General features: G+C 39.6%; 1 protein-coding gene across 1 annotated transcript in view; it reads left to right on the forward strand.

The window, feature by feature from the left end:
* col14a1a (collagen, type XIV, alpha 1a) overlaps positions 1-22,640 on the forward strand; it is a 151,009-nt gene that overhangs the window by 7,557 nt on the left and 120,812 nt on the right. Inside the window, exons 3-5 of the mRNA XM_039619618.1 lie at positions 7,478-7,594; positions 13,465-13,608; positions 14,095-14,181. Of these exons, the coding sequence (XP_039475552.1) occupies positions 7,478-7,594; positions 13,465-13,608; positions 14,095-14,181 (348 nt within the window). The remainder of the gene's footprint in view (positions 1-7,477; positions 7,595-13,464; positions 13,609-14,094; positions 14,182-22,640) is intronic.

Below are 22,640 nucleotides of genomic sequence, written 5' to 3' on the forward strand. Positions count from 1 at the left end.
AAAGCGACTGCTGTTTGAACGGTCATGTCGCATTAAATCCGTCTTTTACGTCACTGACACAAGACAGACGCCAATTATCAGCGCCGGAGAAGCGCCCGAGAAGACATCGCGAACGCTTCCTGGCCATCCAGTGTAGATGTTAGTGAAACTGTTGGGAAGACAACGTGAACATTTTATTTGTACTGTATAATCTGCAGATTCTGACAGAAATCTGCAACTATCCTTTGAAGCACCGCTCCTCTAAAACAGCAACGTAAAGTCCGAAGTCTTTATATTAAGGGCCATCAATCAAACAATATTGTTTGGTCTGGGTCTAAACAGAGCGCGTTGTGTGTGACATCTTCTTTTGCGCATGCGGGCCGCTTTGAGCGTTCACACTAGAGCGCGTTTGCTGTCGCATTTTATTTGTAGTGTGAACAAGAAGACAAAAAAATCGGATTTGATCAAAAAATCGGAATTGAGCATTAAGACCTGCAGTGTGAACGTAGCCTTATAGATTGCAAAAAAATGCTTCCATATTCACATCTCACCTCTCCTTGTGCGCCTTTTTGTAGATTCCTGTTTTGTTTTTATTTATGGACTTTGTGTAAATATTGGAATTGTAACAGGTAATAAGGGTTTATTTTCTTGTTCACATTTATTTATTGTCGCCCTCTCTCCTGCATCTGTTATGCATTTGGTGTTTAAAGCAATAGCACAGATTTATAGCTTTATTAATCTGGGTCACTGAAACAAAAACTGATGCTTAAAATTCGCTGGTTGACAGTAGTTCTAGTTCTTAATTAAAACCAGACACAATTAGAATAATCATCAGATTTCAAGGGCAGGTGCTAATTTTCGGACCGCCACTCTTTTCACCAACATTGCTGAAACTGGGCTCGCAATTATCAAATGTCAGATCTTGTATGTTGTCTGTTTTTGGCCTTTTGACCCTTATTCTGAGCTTGGATTTGAATTGCTGCAAAGCAACATATTTTTAAAATATACAACAAGGAATATTTTTAATTTTCTTTGACAGTAAGCTGCTGACAGCACTGGGAGGTTATCTGCATTTCACGGTGAAATCCGTATAACCTTTTGCATTTCCTCTGTTGGTGCCCTACATTGGTAAATAATTAAATAAGCCTGGTTGTGGAGACATCCAGAGAAAGCCAAGTGTTGAAACCAGCATATCCACATATCATTATATTCAGGATAAATTATGAAAGTGATGTTTCCACATATTATACCACTCCATGTACATGTTGATTCTTCCTGGCACCGTGGGCTCTACAGAAATTTAGTTTGTGTGTGTGTCTGGGTGTGTGTGTAAATAACCCTTCTTTCTATCTAATGTACTATTTCTTATTAAGTCTTCTCTATGTAGCTCTCATGGTGCCACAGTGGTGAGGTGGTTAGCACTCACATGTTTGTTTGGTGACTCTAAATTAACCATGAATGTGAAGTAAATAAAATGCTGAAGCAAAAAGAATTAAGTGGAAATTTGTTTCTGCCACTAAATTGCATTTATTTATTGGATCAGGCAGAAGAAAGTCAAAATTTCACGTTAGATATCTCAAACTTTTGACATAGTAACGCAAACCTCTGAGTAACTTGAAATTTTGTGAGAGCCAACATTATTCCATATATATATAAACTATGATAAAGTTCTTTGTGAATATATCTCAAACTCCAAAGTCATTTGAGTGGTCATTTTAATGTTATTGCATTACATCTATCTAAACAACGTGCACCTGTGTAAAATGCATTGTCCTTGAACTGCGACAAGCTCTTTTTCTTACAGTTATATCTGGCCTCAGCACATCAGAGACCATCAGAAAGCACAAGCAAGAAACACCCCCCCCAAAAAAAATAAAAAAAATAATCCTTGACCAGCGTGATTTGGCCAAAAGTGATACGAAAATGTTTTGTTTGCATCTTTATTCATTTATTGTTATTTATTGGCCCATCTGTACTCATGAGACAAAGCTCCTCAGGACCTGAGGTCCTCGTCTGCACATTACATCACATTTTGGTTTTTCTGCACCTTACACTTCATTCCATTCATTAAAGCGTTTTGCAGTTTGTTAAACAATTCTGACTTTGTTGTGTCATGCTGTAAAAGAAACCAGTTATCCCCCCATAGGAGGGCAAAGAAAAATCTGTTGAAGATGATGCTTATTTTAACGTTTGTCAGGCCCAAGGAGAAACAAGAGCTCAGATCTTAGGAGGTTAAAGTTTATCAGCTACTCATTACATTATCTTTGCAGCAGATATGACACAATACTCTATATAATCATAATATTGACTGTTACTGATGTTAGGCAGATATACTGATCCCTAATTTCCTTTGTTTAACGTGACAAACACAATATTAGTAATAGTGTCTTGGGTGAATTAGACCAAATTATTCCTGCAAAATACATTTTATTTTATGTTGCGTTGCACTTAACACTTCTCTGGGTTTTGAACGTGTCTGTCTCCAGAATGTAATATTTCCTTCCTGTTTAATGTCAGTCATCTGCTGCAGAATTTACCCAACTGAGTATTTCATGGTGATATTTTTTTCACAGATGGTTGGCAAGTATGTGGAATATTATGGCTTCTTTCACCAGACTGCACATGGGGACAGATTTTTCAACAGACTCTTAATATTCAGTCGACTTAAAGAGAGATTTCACACTCTGTCTCTCTCTCATATACACACACACGCGCAATGCAGTAGAGAGATGAGGCATGAAGTAAAAAGGCATCACTTACACAGGTAAGCAAAGAGAGAAAAAAGGGGTGTGAGTCGCTAAACCGCTCAGAAAGGAGGGGGAAACAAGCAAACGTACTTAAATAACTTGATAAAAGAGCAAAATATAAGTGAAGAGGAGAGGTAGAAGGATGTTAAAACTGGAGGATAAGAACAGAAGGTGTGATGAAAGAGAAAAGCAGCAGAGAACATTTTTAAAAAAGGAGCCAGAGTGAATTTGGGTTAAGTGTTACGTCGGTGAACAGAGTAGTTTACGTGCAAAACAAGACGCCGACCACATTGAAGGATGCATGCTGTGGTGCTGAATAGACATTAAATGCACACACACACACACACACACTCCTACACACCCCCTGATCTCTCTCATGTACAGCACAGTAGTTATCTTGTGGTGACATTGCAAGCCAACAGTTGTCGTACATAAATCCTGAGTATTAGTGAAGGCCTGAACACTCAAAGTGGAGCCCGTAGGTTTTCTGTAAAAAGGAAAGCAGCAACTTAAAAGAAGGAAGACTAAAATTAAAGAGAGTCTAGGAATGACGATAAAAGGGAAAGAAAGAAAGAAAGAGAGAGGAAGTAACAAAGTACTGTCGACTTAAGAAGAGGGTGAAAGTGGAAAGTAGGGACAAAGAAAGGGAAAGAAATGGATAGGGACAAAAATAATGAGAAAATTAAGAAATGAGAGGCTAAGAGGGGGTAAAGAGGAGACAGAGATGGTGGGAAAGGGGATGGTTGGCAATGAAAATAGAGATTGACAAAAAGCAGAAATCTCAGAGAAGACAAAGGAAAGACATGAGATGAAACAGAGCATAAAGAAAAGAGAGATGAATGGAAGTCGGATAGAGAGATTGTTGAGAAGGGAAGAAAGAAGGGAAGAGAGAGCACAGGAGAGAAGCTGGATGAAATTAAGCCAACACAGAGTGGACAGTGAGCCAAATCAGAAGATGGGAAGAAGAAAGCAGAGGAAGTTTGAAACAGAGACAAGAGCTGAGTGAGAAGATGAAGTGAAGCAGAGGATTGGACAGCAAGCATTTACTCATCTACCAGGAATCCCTGCTAGCTTTCACCGCTCCTAATCCTGGGAAGAGTCATCTCTTCTGAAACTGGGGCATCAAGCTGTGCTTGTATCGCTGGAACCCAGATAATGCCAGTTCATACTGGGCCTCCAGTTAAAAGATTTTTCTAGTCCAGGCTCCCCACCGAGTCGGGAGATTACTCAAGTTCAACCTTGAAATTGGAACCTGCGAATTAAGGTTCAGCGGCACGAGGAGAGAACATGTTAAATATCGTTTTTTCAAAGCGCTTGTATCATTTTCACATTGGGTTTTTTTTCATTGAGGCCTCGGTGATTCAGATTATTTACTGAAGCAAAATTTTGTTGCTATGCAGAAGTCGTGAAGCTTCTGCCAAAGGTTTGGAGGAGCATTTACTACCTGCCAAAAAGCTCCTGCGAGTAGCTGTTGGGGGCTCGCTAATTCCAGTGGTGTAACTCATTCAGATAAATTACTCCGGGCTATGTGATACACCATTGTGTTATAGATGGGTATGCACTGTGCAAGTCCAGGGCAGGTCTAGTATTTCCGCAGAGTATTTTATTGTGAGATACAGAGCGTGGATGTGTAATGTGTTCCACGAAAACATCTTAGATTTAGAGAGGCAGTGCAGAATGTGGAGCTCTTGGATGATATTTACGGCTGTACGGGGATAAACAAGAACAGGCGTGTCGGTTTTTTGAAGGGTAATTTATATCAGAGAACTCTGTATCCTGTCAGCATCCACAGCATTTGTGTCCATATTCATTAATCATGGTTGCTGTCTCTGGTATTGCCTCCTACTTAAAGATCTTGACAGTCATTCTGTAGGGTTACAGTTGGATCATTTAGATTTTACATTGTCTTATTTTTTTTATTATTCACTGTGTGTATGCGTTTTCATTGACATGCCAAGCAAAAATCCCAATTGTCACCACATTATTAGTACCCCTGTCTGCCAACTCATTTCACCTACTATCAGGCGCACTAAACAATACCAAAGTCATAACCTACTCAGCTCTATCACTCGCTTAAATTATTCATAGATTCTCATTGTGTTGTGTAATTATACACTTCCATCCCATGCATTCTGAGGATAGGTGGTGAGATTTAAGAAAAGCAGCAAAAAAGGTGAGACTGTGATGTGTTTCGGAACGATCGTGCGGCATCAGAAGATCTGCCGATGACAAGTTCGAGAAGTCATCCTTATTTGAGCCTGGTTTCTGTTTCTTTTTTGGCTTCTCTAAAAGTCGAGGCTTGATTTTACATTTGTGAGGTAATGCCATGACTAACATTTTAAAGTTGTTTGGAAGGGAGGGCTGATGTTGGTTTTGACGAATTGAACTTTAAGAGGAAAGTGTTTACTTCAAGAAGATGCATGGGTGTATAGAAATTTCATGGTGCGCGACTGAAGATTACACAGAACGCCAAGACTTTTCAACATGAGGCCATTAACCAAGCTGAGCACTGCAGTTTTAATGTTGTCACCTTTATTATAACATCAATTTATATGATACAGTGCCTTTTTTGTTATGGTGTTAATGGGATTTTCCATTGAGAAGGTTGGAAGTCTGTCCTCACCTCTGAGTGGAAATCCTGAACAGCATGTCTCAGATTTGTCAGTGCATTATCGCCCGCTTTTGACTTTCTCCTTCATGCCTAATGCAAGCTCTTCACATGTTCACACTCACTATTGTGACTTATTATCGGCTACAGTCCCTGTAGACTGAAAGATTATTTGGGTGTGCAGTTAAAAGATGAAGCCATTCAAGCTTTATTACTGCTTGAAAGGATACTTTGACATGTAACATTTTATGTAAAGCTCTTTTTCTTCCAGTGGTAAAAACCTTTCAGGCTTTCTCAACAGTTTCCTGATTCAAAACTTGCTCATATGTGCCAAAATTCTCATGATCCTATTAATTACTAGGTGTGAAAAAACAAAGACCTTGCTATTTGCCTAATTTCAGGCAAATAGGATGCCCCCTTTTGCACCTCTGGACCGCTCCAACGTGTTGCTGTTTAAGTTCGTCTTACATGTATGCCCCTGGACATATGTTTGCTCTTCACACAATACTTATTTTTTAAATAGGCCCAATTTTCAGTGAGGATGGGAGCTGGGTTTCTGCCAAAGAGCTGTTTTTAGACGAGGAGTTTCCAAAGCCCAAAAGCCGTGCATTAGGTTGGGAGTATGACCAAGAGGATGATAGTCATGTTTTTGACATTCCCTGTGATGTGCATTACAAATTTGTCCTTCCTGGGGTCAAACTGTCAATGCATAGTTCTGCTAAATTACAGATCTGGCCCCCTGCAACATTACTCACTTCTCCAAAGTGAAATTCAGCTTCTTGACTCCAGAATGAACTGCACAAGTGCAGATCAGAACTTCTAAAGACTACCTATAACGGGACACCAGCCAAGTGCAATTTCACTTTCATGGGTGGAACTTTATGATTTCATACTGTTTTCATTCAGCACCTTTTTGTGCATATATTTGTCATTGTTAAAGTTTCAATTGTATCCTTTTCCCAACAAACTGCATTTCTTAAAAGAGACAATTTTCTGACTGCAAAATGGATCCACTTTTCAAGGAAGCGTGACAAAAATGCGTGTGCTGGGCTTACATCTTTTGAATTAACACTAGCAGAGAATAATATACCAAAAAGGTGAAACGAGGCATAAAGGCATAAAAATGACATCCATTTTTAAATAAAGTGAATTAGTTGGATTCCTACTAATTCCTACATTACATTGCTCTCTCTGGAGATTGGAAAAAGTCCTCTGCCTTTCTGCCACACTTTTATTTGACAAAATGTGCTCTCTTTGTTTGTTAGAAACCACAGTCTGCACAAACTCAGACTCCTGCAGAGAAAGGCTGCTGTCACCATTTTTAACAGGCCACAGCACATCTGTTTTCATTGACAGAGGGTTGCAAGGGATAAGATGAAAATGCCACTGTACACCAATCATTTAATTATACACTATAGATTAGATAAGTGACACACATGCATCTAATAATGATGGATTGCATTTATATAGCGCTTTTCAAGACCCTCAAAGCGCTTTACAATTCCACTATTCATTCACTCTCACATACTGGTGGAGGCAAGCTACAGCTGTAGCCACAGCTGCCCTGGGGCAGACTGATAGAAGCGAGGCTGCCATATCGCACCATTGGCCCCTCTGGCCATCACCAGTAGGCGGTAGGTGAAGTGTCTTGCCCAAGGACACAACGACCGAGACAGTCCGAGACGGGGCTCGAACCGGCAACCTTCCGATTACAAGGCGAACTGCCAACTCTTGAGCCACGATCGCCCACGTGGCTACACATAATCGCAAAATAATTTTTTTTGCACTGTTTCCTTTTTTTGTCTCTGGAGTGGTCTTTAACATAAATTGATGATAAGAAGGCTTTCCTCTAATTTTTTCCTCCTTTATCCTCTGCCTTATGTGGCTCTCATGGATGTAGGACCTTCAGCCCTCTCTGTGTCCTTCCCTCCAACCATTCATTCATTTATTTCCTGTCAAAGTCACATCGATTTGCAGCTTTTTGTTGGCCGTTCTGGATGTAACTGCTCACATTTTTTTTCTATTCATGTTGACTGATATTTAGGACATTTTTTGATTAATTTAACATATTTTTTTGTTTGTTTTCTTTTTAATAATTCTCAAACTTCTTTGGAGCCAATTTAACTGTAAAATTGTTTTTCAGTTCCAGCTCCGAGGAAGCTGCGTTTCAAAGTGCTGAGCTCAAGCAAACTCCTTGTTTCATGGAAGGAGCCCAAAGGAGACTTTGACAGCTATCTGTTTTTCTACAAAAGTACCCCAGGTAGGATTTTTTATTTTTTTTATTTTTTTACTGTACAGACTCATGCACAATACGCACATGTACCTCTATGCCAAAGAGAAGCGGAGCTTAACTTTGAAATTTTGGAGGAAGGATCCCATTATGACTTGGATTTTCTGTCTGTCAGGAAGGATTATGTAATTTACTTCTTATCAAAGCTCCTTTGAAGGGATTACACTCTTGAGAGATATAGAGGACTCAGAGTTTGTCCTGCACCTCGGCCAAGTTTGAGACAAGGGAGAGTTTCTGCTGCGTATGTGCAGCCTGTCAGCACATTTTGAAAATGGGGCTGATAGGTACACAGGACATTAGGAACTATACAAACTGATGGAGAAGTTTAGCCCAGGACAGCCAAATGTCAGCATAGGAGTCATTTTTCAGTGTTAAACCTCACTGAAAGCAGTTACAGCCATGATGGACACATGGTATTTTCACTTTTATTCGATGCCTGTCATGAGGTGATCAGTGCACAGACAGCGGCTATAATTTTGTCTCTTTTTGAGTATGCACAGTGTAATTAAAGTCTAATAGAAATCACCCGAATTACCGCTGATGTGCATCTACGTTTACAGCCATAAATCCTCCTTCACATCACTTCCCTCTTTATTGATATTGTGCTGAATACAGCAGGCAATTCTTCTGCAGCTGATGTAAAAATGAATAAGAAGGACTGAATAAGCACTCTATAGCATAAAACCTGTTTCTTGCAAACAATACTTTTTGAAAAATGCCTCGTCTGAAATTTTTTTTGCCACTTCCAACAAGAGAACTAAAACTCAAATTTATGGCCACTTTTCTTGAAGGGAGGAGCGCAATAGTAGCTCACTGGCATTTAACAAATTCAGTAGTAAATTATAAAAACTGTATATGATGGATAAAGCCTTTGTCAGTTGAAAAATAGCCATGAAAGGATGAGCAGCTGCCGTGTTCCTGATGTCCACTCTCTTTGTTCTCTGCCCAAGTCAAATGAGCTGAACTCAGTTTATCTGAAGAATAAAACATCTTTTTAAATCACAAAGGGGGCTATCGGAGTGGCAGCTGACCTTCTGGCTCCGCATATCACTTTTCTCCTCAAAGTTTTCCTTTCTTTAAAATAAAAATGAGCAAGTACTGAAACTTGATAAGGATTCAGGTTTTAAATTGAACCAGATGATTTGCTTTTACCTACAAAAATGTGTTTTTTCCCTTAATGCATATGTTCTCCTGTAATTTAAACCATTTTTATTTCACTACAAATTGTTTCAAATGTTCTACTTTTACCTTTAACCTGTGCTTCTTTGTCAGTCAGCTGGTATTTCCTGGATATCTGTTGAATAGCCTGCCTTTTTTATATTTGTACATACACATACTCGTGTGATAGTTATTAGACCCAGATGTCCATATTTAATCTTTTAAATCTCAGCGGACATGAAGCCAGACCCAGATGAAAAAAGCTGAGTTTTTGTAATATTCATGCATCGGAACATAATGTGATTACTGGAAGGTTTGCTTGTTTGCTTTTTGAGCACTGAAAAATACAAGTAGTGATGGAAATCACTGGTATGCACTTACGATACAGATCTCATAATGGTAAAAAAAAGTGCAATCATCTTCACTGGTGTACACATTAATATTTTAATCACATTCTTATTTGAGTAAACGAGTTTAAATTAGCTCTTTGAAGTGGTACAAAAAATACAGGTGGCCTACGCAGCTGCAAAAGATGCTTCTGCAAATTGTTAAACAATTTCAGAGTAATGTCCCTCAAGGTAAAACAACAACATATACTCCTGTCCAGCTGATGTTTTTTTCAGGAAACACCTTGCATATTTCAGCAAGATGATGCTAAACCACCAACTACATCTATTACAACAGCAAGAGTCAGGGTGCTGAACTGGCCTGCCTGCAGTCAAGACCTTTAAATAAAAACATTCGGTGCATCATGAAACAAAAAGAAAAAATACAACAAGGAAGACCCAGGACTGTTGAGCAGCTGGAATCTTAAATCAGACAAGAATGGGGCATTTTTACTCCCCAAAAGTCTAGCAGCTTCACTCTTCAGTTCCCAGGTGTTCACTGACTTTTCTTAAAGGAAGACAGGATACGATACATTTGTAAACATGGCCCTGTACCAACTTTTCTAGTGTTGGGATTGGGCCATGGGGTGTATTTCTGCCATCAAAATCAAAAGGAGCTAATTATGCTTTTTAAAATTTTACAAACTCCTTTTCTGAGTTTAGATATTTGATATTGTCATAATAAGCTGCAGGACTCAGCTCAGGACAGAAAGAATTAACTAAAAGAGGCAGCTTTATTGCAGTTTTTGTGGATGTAGTCCTACAGTGTCGTCATAGTCATCTCAGCTTTTGTTAAGATCCAACCATGTAAAATATGATTTTTTGCCATTTTTCAAGTGGTCTTAAACTTTTGTTTGGGTCTGTATAAAAGCTGATGACCCCATTGGTCAAACAGTGGATTTTGAGCTCCCGTTTTGAAACCTCGGTATGAGCGTTTTCACATCATGAAACAACCACCTTACTGTTCAGAAACCAGATGTGATAAGCAAAAGCCCAAGCCGTCGGTGAAAGCACATGTTCTCTGACCATGTGGTTACCTATTACCTTTCAATCAGAAGTTATTAGCCTGTGAGCGTACTGTCACATCCCCCTTTGGGAAGACCAATTTAAATACTGATTATTTGGTAATTGATTACTTGTCATCAGGTCAAAAACAAATTGTGAAGTAATGTAGAGTACTAATGACCAAAGCCAATAAAACAGACTTAATGTTTAATTCAACATTATTTTTTTTCCCATGCATTAGGACCTTCTTTACAACTACCAGTATCGCCCCCTGGTGGCTATCCAAAATAACGCAGGTTTAAGTGTCGCCTTCGCTTATCAGATCCAGACGAACATCTATCTAAAAATGAATTTCACAGAACAAACTAGAAAGATATATGCAAGGAAAGCTTAAATAACATATAAATACAGTTTAACTTAATAGGAAATAACAGGCAGAGACAGAAGAGCGTAACCTAAACCATGGAAACCATGTTATTACCCCTTTGTTTATGATTTTTTTATTTAATCCGACTGTGTTTTACTTTGTGTTTTAGAGTATGGTCTCATTTTGGCATGTACTCTTTCTGCACATTTTTGTCACTTTAAAAGGCCAAGAAAGACTGCAGCAGTGTGTGTGCTTCCTGATGGTTGTACCAGGCCTATTTTGCACTTGTGATAAATTACTTATGTTAAGTAGATTACCATGAGCTCCTAGCCAACTTTCTAACGTTTATTGTAGTTGGGACTGAATGTTTAGAAGGTAACATAAAGCACAATTTATTTGCCATAATCTTCAAAAATCTGCTTAATTACACTCGATAATGACAGATGATGATTTTAATGAGTTTTCCACGGCTGATGTACTTCGCTGCAAACAAATCACTTTGTGCTGCAAGAATTTGTAAGATTTGCAATGACTTTAAAGGATTAATTCAACATTTTGGAGAAAAGCACCTTTTTACTTTGCATAAGAGCATTAAATTAAAGGATCAATATCACTTGGGCACTGAGAATTGATCCAGGGCCTGAACATAAAACCTAAAAGCAGGTCCAAATTGTTAGCCTGGCTCTGTCTAGCATTCTTCTCTAAAACTCACTACGTGGGATGATCTCTCTCACTCGTTTACAAGAAGAAATCTAAAAATGAGAATGTATGATTTTATAGAGGGGGTTTGTGCAGTAACTAATCCATAGAGATGCTGCATGTGTATGAAGTGCAGGATCAATGACAGAAATAGCTGAAACTTGTAATGCCTAATAAGATGACAGTTAGTAGGGTTTTTGTCTTTTTGTACAAATAAAAATGAAGATGTTTTGATTGCTGGGGTAACTGAGATGCTAAACTAAAGGGAATCTTTGATCCATCGCTGTTCCCATCTAATAAGTCCATGTCAGTCATTGAGGTGATCTATGAAGGCGAAGGACTAAGACGAAACTTTACGAGGAGGCTCTGAGAAAAATAAGACATGAACGGTCAGTTTTCATATAGTGACCAAGTCAAAGCCTTAAACTTGAGCCCTGTTGTTTGGTTGATTAATAGTAGTTTGGTTCGCCTGCACGGGCCGAGCCTCCAGTTTGTGGAGTTGATCAATGCAGTTACCTCACCTGATCTTCAGTTGCCTTCAGAAGGATTTATCTCCTTTTTCTCAGAGGTGTCATTAGTCAGCACCCCGCAGGAACGGGCAACAGAAGAGCTGAGGAAGTGCATGCACAGACACGTACACCCTCTCTCACACACGCACACACACACACACACACACACACACACACACGCACACACACACACGCACACACACACCTTACTGATGGCTGATTGATTGCTGGGTCAAAATTAATGTGGGGAGATAATACGACCTGTTGGCCTGATGAGGATTAACGGCTGAGGAGAGGACATGTGCACACACACACATTCACACACACACACACACACACACACACACACACACACACACACACACACACACACACACACACACACACACACACACACACACACACACACACACACACACAGAGGACTGTGAGAATCGACTCTTTATTTCTGGGGCATCTGAAACTAACTCAAACCTTGATTCTGTGTCGAGAACACTAACCCTAGTGACGAAATTAAAAACAAAACAGAACTTACTTATGCCACAGTCACACTGGGAAGAACGGTGGCCGGAGACCGCGGCACGGCTTTGTGCAATGAATATGTGATCTTGTTGTTTTTGAAATGGTTACTCTGAAAATGGGGACCAGGTCTGTGACCACTCACAGTCAGGTGCCATCTTAAAAGCAAGATGATTCAAGATGGCGATAAAATAGCAAGAAGATGGAGCCGCCCTGCTATCAGTCTGTGATCGAATGGGCTCACGCTGGAAGTTACATGTAATCAGTTTGATATAAAGTTAATTAAACTGTGACGAGCTGGTGAAAATCGGAGTAGATTTTTCTTCTGCTGTAAATCTGCCGTCTACATACACAGAAATAAACATTAAACAGAAATTCACATCACAGCAAGAAGCTCATAGTTTTGACCAGCAAAAGAAATAGTTGGCAACCAGCTGAGTCAAATCCCCTATTGCTAAGAGATGTGTTGGGGACAAGGTTCAGACTCACTTCAGACTTTGTAGCATGCTGGCAATCAGTGTGGATTTATAAATTAGATGCCAGTAATCTGCAAAACTTCACCAATGACCAACTAATTAAAATCAGAATGTGAAAAAATTGGAGAAAAAATTAATAAATTGGGCAACTAGTCACGAAGAGGTTGCCATTCTATTTTTACTGGGCAATAAAGATTTAGTGCTTAAAAATAATTTTAGCCTGCCTTCAGTGTTAGAGCGGAGTATTAGTCAGTTACTGTGCTTCATCTGCTCAGTCTTCTGGCTAGATGCACAAGTGCAAACAAAATGTCTGGGACTGACCCAGTTGCATATGTATTTCTGTGAGTTCCTTTCTAAAGGTGCAAAATATTGAGGAGGGAGGAGAATAACACACAAACTGATTTAGTAATGTTTGTAATACACAATTTACTGCTTGTTGTCCTGATATTTAATGCCCCAAAAAACATGTTCTTTATTTTTTGCGAATGATATTCAAAACAATATTAGAACCAACTAAATCTGTGCTTAGAAAACTATACAACTTTTGCAAATCACTCATAAAAATAACCACACCCATGAGCGGTATTCAGGGACCGCCAAATTTACCAATCTGGCACTGAGTACTGATGTTTGTCTACCAGACACTCAAATACATGAATTAAAGTCCCTGCGTCTAACACTCACGCCTCCACTTCTTTGTCTTCTTCCCTTTCTCTGTCAGGTGGTCAGCAGAGGGAGATCATAGTGTCTAAATCAGACACCAGTGTGTTGATAACAGACTACAGTCCTTCTAAAGTCTACACTTTCAGTGTTATCGCAGTCAGCGGCAACAAGCAGAGCAGACCACTTCAGGGCAGATTTAAAGGTTGGTTCATCTTGTACTCCTGCTTTATATTCTCCCAAATCTTTTCTGCCTTTCTCCTGATGACTAGTCTCCTCTTTGTGTTTTCCCTATCCTCTGCTAAACCGTACTCTGTTATGCAACTCACTCCTATTTCATCTTCTTATCCATCATTTCAGTTTTCTCCGCTTTTATCCTGTCTCGACTTCTTCTCTTTCCCCTCCTCTCATTTCCTTTCCTCTTTTCTGCGTATTACCTCTCATCGTCTTTCCGCACCCTCTTCCTCCTCCTCATGTAGCCCTTTCTCTTATTGTTACTCAGCTTTGATCTGATGCGTTACACTCTGTTTCTTCCTCTGCTGTGTCCTCGCCTTTGTCTATTCTCGAGTAATGTACTACTGTGTTTGGGATATTTTATTACACTATAGTGAAGGAGACCCAGATAGAAAGAAACTTTCTGAAATAACTGTTTTGAAATCATTTTAAATTAAGAATTTGTTATATTCTGCAGGTGAAAGAAATGAGAGTGACAAGACTGAGTCCCAGAGGTTCACCGATTCAGCTGCTCCTCCGAGGAACGCCAACGAGATCTCTGGAGGTAGGACAAATGCACTGTTTCCAGGAGATGAGGCGATATGCAAAGTTGTCCTCATATGAAACATATAAATAAAACGACTCACGCTGATGAATTGGACTCTGCTTAAAGAGTCTCCCAGTCAGTTTCCATAGCGATGTTTGGAGGAAGGATAAACAGCCACCGGTGCAGTTACATAGATCAGAAGGCCAAAAAAGTATGAGTCAGCGTGTCTGTCCGTGTTTCCCTCCATGAAGAGTTTTTATGCAACAGGTTAATGGTGACATTTTTTGAGATGAGATGCCAAAATCATCTTTGCCTGACTGGCAAATCATTCATGGCTGTGATTTTTTGGGGATTTATTTATTTATTACAATTTTTTTAGCATAACTCCTAAAGTTAGGCAAGTGACCAACAATGTTCACTTGTGTCTGTGTGGCTTCCTGCTAACTTGAGTTCCCGCTCCCATGCAAGATATCTGGATTTATGCGTGTTTATTCTTAAAACCGAGATGTTCTTTCAGCTGGCAGCATGGATGTCCTCATATTAAAATGCGTAATGGTTCAACCGTCTTCCTATGCAATGTGAAAGAGACAGGGATGCATTTGTTTTCTTTATTGAGGGTATACTTGCATAGCAACTGTCCCCTGTCTGCTGATTTCTTTCCCATAAGAGTGAATTTAGCAGGAAATCTCTGGCTATAGAATAATTGATTGTTGCAATTCAGTTTTCCGTGTGTGCTCATGTAAGAAAGACGAGCCCGGTAATGTGAAGACATGAACGGTGTCGGATTTGAAACACTCTAACTGCTGCTGGTGCAATTGTTTTTTGACTTTCTCTGACGTTTTCATCACAGTTTTGTAGCCTGAAGTGAACACAAAGACAGACAGTCATTATTCAGTGGAGCCGTACTTATTATTTAAGCATACTTGCTTCAGGCTGGCTTATTATTCGGTTTTTGTGCTGGTAATCATTTATCACAGGGCCCTAAAAGTGTGGTTATATAATATAGTTTAGGCATGCAGTTTCCATTAAACTGTACAGTGTGTCATCATATTTATTGACTATAGTACATATATATTATTTAGGCAATTTACCCTCTAACAGTGTATGTGCATTTCATAGTTGCTGTTGGAGCAAGAGACCGACACGCACTCTCCGGGAAAGAATCACTGAGCAATTCATATCCATGAATACTTAATAAATTGGCTCTTGGGTGGAAAACACACTGATAGTAAATCACAGGTTTCATATTGAATGCAATCTCTAGTGGCACTTAAAGTGTCTTATTATAGTATATTAACCTGTATAGCGAGCGGTGGAAGAGTGATGAATTCACCATAAATAATGTTTGATTGTCACATCTATATATTTCTATAGTAATATGAAAATGAGATGTATTTACATTTTTCTCATGTTACTTTTTCATTTTTGGGAAATTGCTTTGCTGTCTGCTATACCTGGCAAATAGAATTTAAACAACAACTAAAATGACAGCAAAAGTATATGGCAGCAGAGACTGAGGTTGTGGCTGTTTCAATAAAAAACAAATCTAATCGAAACTGAGCATCAGAATGGGGAAGAGAGGTGATTTAAGTGATTTTGAACATGGCATCATTGTTGGTGGTCTGGTCTGAATATTTCAGAAAATGCTGATCTGCTGGGATTTGCCCACACAACCTTCTCTATGATCAAAACAGGAGAAGGCAACGGCAGTTCACTGGATGAAAATATGTTGTTGATGCCAGAGGTCAGAGGAGAAAGGTCAGGCTGCTTTGAGATAATAGAAAGGCAACACTAACTCAAATATAACCACTCATTAGAACCAAGGTGTGCAGAAGAGCACAAATACATGATGCCTTGAAGGAGATGGGTTACAGCAGAAGACCACACTAGGGGCCACTCCTGTCAGCTAAGAACAGGAAGCAAGGCTACAGTTCACACTGGTTCACCAAAATTGTACAAGAGAAGGTTGGACAAATGTTGAGTCTGGATTTCTGCTGCAACATTCCGATGATAGGGTCTGAATTTGGCATAAATAACATGAAAGCATGGATCCATCCTGCCTTGTATCAACGGTACAGGCTGCCTGTGGCTTGTAGTAGTGTGGGATATCTTGATGCATGTTCAATCAAGTGACTTCTTCAGTCAGTCAGTCTCTGTGACTAAAGAAGTCACTTGGATGAGTGATGAAATGTTTCTCCCAGTGAATACTCAATGTTCAGGTGTGGAGAATATCTTAGTGGAAGACTAGCTGAGAATCGTTTGAATAAGAAAGCCTACCTGTCCACAGTGTACCCATCTTCTGGTGGCTGTTTCCAGCAAGATAGCGGACAATGTCAGAAAGCTCGAATCATCTCAAAGTTTTTTGAACGTGACAATGAGTTCAGTGTACTCAAATTGCCCCCACGGTCACCATCTCAATCCAATATAGCACCTCTAAAATGTGTTGGAATAGGAGATTCACAAACAGCTGACTAATCTACAGCACCTTGTTACATCTGTAACATGAAGAATTAGGGCATTTCTAAAAATAAAACAGAATCCAGCCTGATACTAGCAATACGTAACTAATGAATGTGGCCTGTGAGAGTTTCCCAAAAATACTCGATGTGAGCTTGCTTGTTGAATTTGCCTGCAGTGAACCCAAACCACACATGCACGCACACAGGTGTAGATCTTTGATGTTATTCCTCTTTGTTTCTCTCGTGCTGTCCTCCCCCTCCTCTCCTCTTCTCCTTCCTATCGGTAGGCAAATTAGAAAGCTTCCTTCAGTTTGCTGTTATCAGAACAACTCGCCATTCGCTCCAGCAGAGGTGACCTTGATTGGTGTTCTGCCTCCTACCTGTTGGGGATTATAATAATATCCTGCTGTGCTTCAGTCGTATTTGTGAAAGTGTGTGTCGGTGTTTGCATCTTTGTGTACTGTAGTGATGATAATGGGTAACTGTGGATCAATACAGGAGGCCCTTTTATGTACCGTAACACGTAACGGTGTGTCTTTCTTTTCCTCTCTATCAGGCTCAGTGTGTGTGTGTCTACTACTGTCCTCTATCGTGATAATAACAATGAAATATCAAGCTCCAAAGAGATGTCGCTGCACGATGCATTAGAAAGTGTGTGTGTCTGTGTGTGTGCAGCACTTTGTTCCAGAGTAGTAATCAGTTTGCTTCCTGTTAGGGTGGGTTGTTTACAAAAACTTTTATTAAGAGCTCGCACATAATCTCATCTCTACATCCCAAATGTATGTGTTCCAGACATCAGACGAGTCGGTTATTTCTTTGCACTCGAGCCAGCTGTGTGTACAATTTATGAGTGTATGTCGCATCTGAGCCTGATGTTTAGTAAATATGTCAGACACTGTTAAGCATCTCTACTTGGAAAACCAAGTTGGACAGTATGACAACAACTCCGCTTGTGAACTTTATTACGACGTTGCATTGAAGAAGGGCAGCAGAGCTACTTCGGCCAACCAAAAAATGTACAAGGGACTTAACCATATCTTGCAGACTGTAAGCACAGGCTCCTCTGCACTAAATACAGACTTTGTTCTTTCCAGGAGCTTTGAATGAAACAAATTTTCTGTCTGCTCTTGGGGTGTCATTGACTGGCTCTGGCTCTGAGCAACAGCAGAGGCTTTTAAAGGAGATTTTACCTTGGTTTGTACCTCGGTTTGTAGTTTGCAGTCTGTCCATGTCAGTCATTTGTAGGCCTGCACTCCTTAAAAGCTGATGACTCAGATCATTGGTCAGGGACTTAAAGCCTTTTTTTTTTACAGCCTCTAAATCAACCCACTGGATTCTGCTACTTGCTGCTGGAAGATGTGAAGAGATTTTGTTTTCTCCTTGAATATCCGTTTCTAAGTTGAAGACTCTTTTGCTTTTTAGTCCTTCTTTTTTTTTCTTTAGTGGCATCATCTGTAGAGAAAAGCAGCAAATATAAAGCCTAATTTTCATAACATACTGTGATGGAGCAAGGGCAGTTTGCCACTGCTGAATCAGGTGTTGTATTATTTGGTAAAAATCAGTGGAGCTGTTGAGTAATGTCAGCGAGGTTGTAACTGTGAAGCCTAATTGCATTAATCTCATTCCCAAACTCCTATAATTACTTTTGATACAAGTGACATTTGATCATTCCTTTTTACAAGCGATAATTATAGCAAGTGTGACGCTTTGAGCATTACACTGCTCCGAAGAAAGTGTTTGTTTTTTTTACCTATAACTATGAAGACAGGAAGAGAGGCAGTAAATGAGTGAAATAGAAAATATACATACATACAAGTCAATCAGACATTTGGTTAAGTGACAGGAAAAGTGCTTAACTGTGTGGACTCTATGTACACGCATCGGTGGAGTGATGTCACAGTACTTTACTGTATTGTAAAGTACTGTATGTCTGGGGAAAAAAAAGTTTGTTTTCAGGACAAAACTACTTTAAATGAAGTAGCGGTCTCATTTCTCTTCCCACCAGCTAAAAATGAAAAAAACTTTATATTCACATTTGTCTCCGGAATACAGTTTTCTAAGAAATCTTTGTTGTGAATCTCCTCGTGTTAACATAAGGATGGATTCGCTAGAAACGAGATGAGGGAAAAAAAGGACAGATGAGGTACAACAGCAGCTCATAAAGTCTATAAATTATTCCAAAGCTAATGACACTGAATGAAAAAAACATATTCAGCTCCTTGTCAGCAGGAGCTGCAAGCGGAGTTTGTCAGACATTTAGTTTCCACTTGTATCGGACAGTTTTATCTTTGCCAGCAAAGAAAAGGAAAAAACACAGAAAAAAAGCCTGCATACTTGATTGTTCATATTTTATTCCCACAGTCCAAAGTGTCAAAACACCAACATATGCTTTTTTTTTCCATTTTTAACTTGGACTAAGAGGCAGAGCAAATAGTGTGTAATGCTATTATCCACGGAGACCGAATGACATCAGTTCAAAAGGTTGCCATGTTTGTGTGCTTGATTCGATGCCGCCACTGAAAAAAAATCTCAGAGTTCATTTCAGCAGCTTCTCTCCCAGAAGAAGCACAGCTTTTATCATTCTTCCCTCTAAATGATACAGACAATTTAACTTGGAAATCCTTTGCAATATTTCTTCTCTAATTAGTGTTTTTAGGGCATCCGGTGAGTGTTAATTATGCAGAATGTCACTGTGGGGCCGCACACTCTCCTATAAATAGGGGAGGGTTGTGTCAGGAAGTGCATCCGGCATAAAATATTTGCCAAATCAAACATGCGGATCATAAAGAATATGATTTCTATACCAGATTGGTCAGTGCCTGGGTTAACAACAACCGCCTCAGGTGCTGTTGGTCAGCACCTGAGCTGGAAACTGTGCTACTGTTAGCCAAAGACAAAGGAAGAGGAGATGGGGAAGGCATGTTAGGAGGCAGTGAAAGAGAAGAAAAGGCAGCAATGTGGAGATGAGAGTAGGATACAGATGCTACACATAGGATGGAGGTATATGATCGTCTGTGGCCACCCCTAAAGGGACCAATAATACAAAAAACCTATGAAATGAGGCTGAAGACTTGAGCTCCTAACACAAATGAGAGGACGAGTTAAAAGCTATACAGATTCTGCCTCCATTATTTTTTTTACATGAACTGATTGCTGTGGATGATGGTTTCATCCAAAATAAAGTCGTATGGAATTCAGCAGCCAGCAACAATAAATATTTCAGTGGTTTTTTAGCTTAAAAAAAGCTCAAACAAATCCATTAGTTGTCCCCTGTGCAAGACAGTAATGTATTTTCTTTGGAAATTTGCCCTAAACAATATTTCTTTAAAAATAATAACTATAATTTGGACAGCTGGAGAATATTAGACCATAGACATCTGTGTGTCTGTGTATGAGTGTGTGCATGTGTCTAGGTATGTCCATGACTGTATTTGTTACCGATTTAGCTCAGTAGCCTGTTAGAAGTTGTAAAAACAGATGTTTGCCACTCTGAAGACCATAAAGATTCAGAAGACAGTGTAATGTAGTATGAGTGTCTTTTAATCTTTATCGAAATCTTAACACTGTAATGTCAAATTAACCACAGTGATTTAAAAATAAATAGGAGAAAAAAACAGTTTGTAAAAAAAGCTAATTTATCTCTTTTGGCAATAATGTTGCAGAAGACAGACAGCCCTCCTCCTGCAGCTCTCCCCTCTTTATTTCTAATCCCATCCACCAGAGTTTTTATGGATCATTCAACCAACGATTGCTCAGAGTGAGAGCCAGTTTAACTCTGAACTGCATTTCTACATATTATAGCGATCACTTTCTGTTTTCATATCGATGTAACTGTTCCTGTTCTAAGTTGTCAGTATTACTAACGGTACTGATGCCTTTCAGACCTTTTCAACTGATCTCATATTATTACCAGTCCGCTCGTTAAACGCTTGACTGGATTTCGTACATGAAGCAATCGGAGTGAAAATCATTGAGCAGTAATGGGTAAAAGCCTCTTCGTTCCTCCACGCTAACGGCGCCTTCTTCAATACATATTAGCTGACAGGATATGAGTGGAGTGTTGCCTTCCTCTCTCCCTCACTGAGGCCTGGATCCAGTGCTCACACACACACACAACCCAAGGGACAGATGTAGTTAAAGTTGAACTCGAGGCCAATGAGATTCTGTTGACATTCACCACACTGCTAGTGTGAGACAGAGAGAGAGTCCTCTGGTATCCATCATCTCTACAGAGGGTTACAAACACACACCTGAGGAGTGAGGTTTCTATATTTACAGCCAACCTTAATTTGTCACATTAATATGTATTTCAACTCTGACACCACGTTTAGCTCCGTGTGTGTACATCTCTATATCTTTTACCTTGCTAATTTGTAGCTTTAGGATTCATTTAGCCTCTCTATCTCTCTGCGGCTGTGTCCGCTGCTTTTTTTTTATTGCCCTATTAGTTTCCTGAATTACTACTTATAGACTTCCACAGACTGTGTGCATTTCTCTCTCTTTTTTTTAAAAAATTTCTAGCCTTCTTCTTTCATTTAGTCCATCTGTGCAGTGCTCACTGGACACACAAGATGTCAAATGTTTGTGGCCAGAGAGATGTGTCATCCTACTGGCACACACTCAGAGAGATTAAGGGAAGAGGCCCAAACCGACACCACAGATTAAAGGAGGCAAATACAGGGAAGGCATGCAGCCCGTTCAAGCACGTGCAGGCCACAAAATAACTAATAGGGAATGCTATCATTTCCTTTGAAGGCCTCTTAACATTACATCAGTTCTTTCCATTTGAGAGCAAAATGAACCAAATATGTATGTCATGGCTGAGAGCGTGAAAGGCTCCAAGAAATTTAAAATGGATGTTGTAGACGTGATGTGAAAGTAATGATGTGACGAATGTGAAACGCAGTTTTATTGCAAACTGGTGTGACACGAGAAGGGCTAAGAAAGGACGGGGCTGAAGAGAAGTATTCAGGGGAAAACATATACGAATAAACCAAACTGAAACTTGGTTCGACAAATAGTGAGCTCAGGTAAACATCCTCCAGAAATACACGCTTCATCTCTGTCTGCTCTCGCTTCTTACAAGAGCTGTTTTACTCTTTACTTTGGATGTTTTCCAACTACTAGATTATTCCTGCTGAAAGAGGACTAAAGAAATGTCATCTTCAAATATGTTGGATGTGCTCGGAGATGCGTGAGCAGGCCAGCGCACAGTGTGTGTGTGTGTGTGTGTGTGTGTGTGTGTGTGTGTGTGTGTGTGTGTGTGTGTGTGTGTGTGTGTGTGTGTGTGGTCTTGTGATATAGACAGATTTTTGTCCTCCATTAAGAGCAGACGTTCATGGGTGAATTGAGCTATTTGTATGATACTTGGTTAACAAGTGTGTGTGTGTGTGTGTGTGTCTGTGTGTGTGTGTGCTAATGGCACTTTAGTCATTAGTAGCAAGGACTTCTTAAGTGCAGAGGTCAATTAGAATAATTAGAGCCCACTTCCTCATAGATTCCTCTGCTATAACTTCTCTTCGCTCTGTCTTCATTGTGTTCTGTGGATGTGGGGTGAGCTATGACATTTTGTCTTTGCCTGTTTCTGCTGAAATACTCCATGTCCTCTGCACGTGCAATTAAAGCAGAACTGAGCTAACAGTGTTTTTAAACAGGGTGGAAATGATGCAGCATCACATATTTTTACATAAACTTTAAGTTTTATATGGCATTCAATAACTGAAATGCGGCAAGGTTATTACCTATTTAATATGGTACCGTCATGTGTGACAGTTTTCGTCATTGTCCTTGGTGTTAGAGCCATGGTTTTGAGTCATTATTACTACATTTCTGTTCAGTCCTTGGTGGCTTGTTTGAAGTTCGGATTGCATGCTTGGTATTGCTTTTATTGTTTTGTGCCCTCGGTTTCAGTTACAGTTAACATTGGTTCTTTTTCATATTCCTGTTAAATCTGCACTTTTATGTATTTACTTTTATGTTCTGTGTTTAGTTACTTCCTGTATTATTTTGACATTCTTT

The sequence above is a fragment of the Oreochromis aureus genome, linkage group 11, assembly GCF_013358895.1.
Source record: "Oreochromis aureus strain Israel breed Guangdong linkage group 11, ZZ_aureus, whole genome shotgun sequence".
Taxonomy (NCBI): domain Eukaryota; kingdom Metazoa; phylum Chordata; class Actinopteri; order Cichliformes; family Cichlidae; genus Oreochromis; species Oreochromis aureus.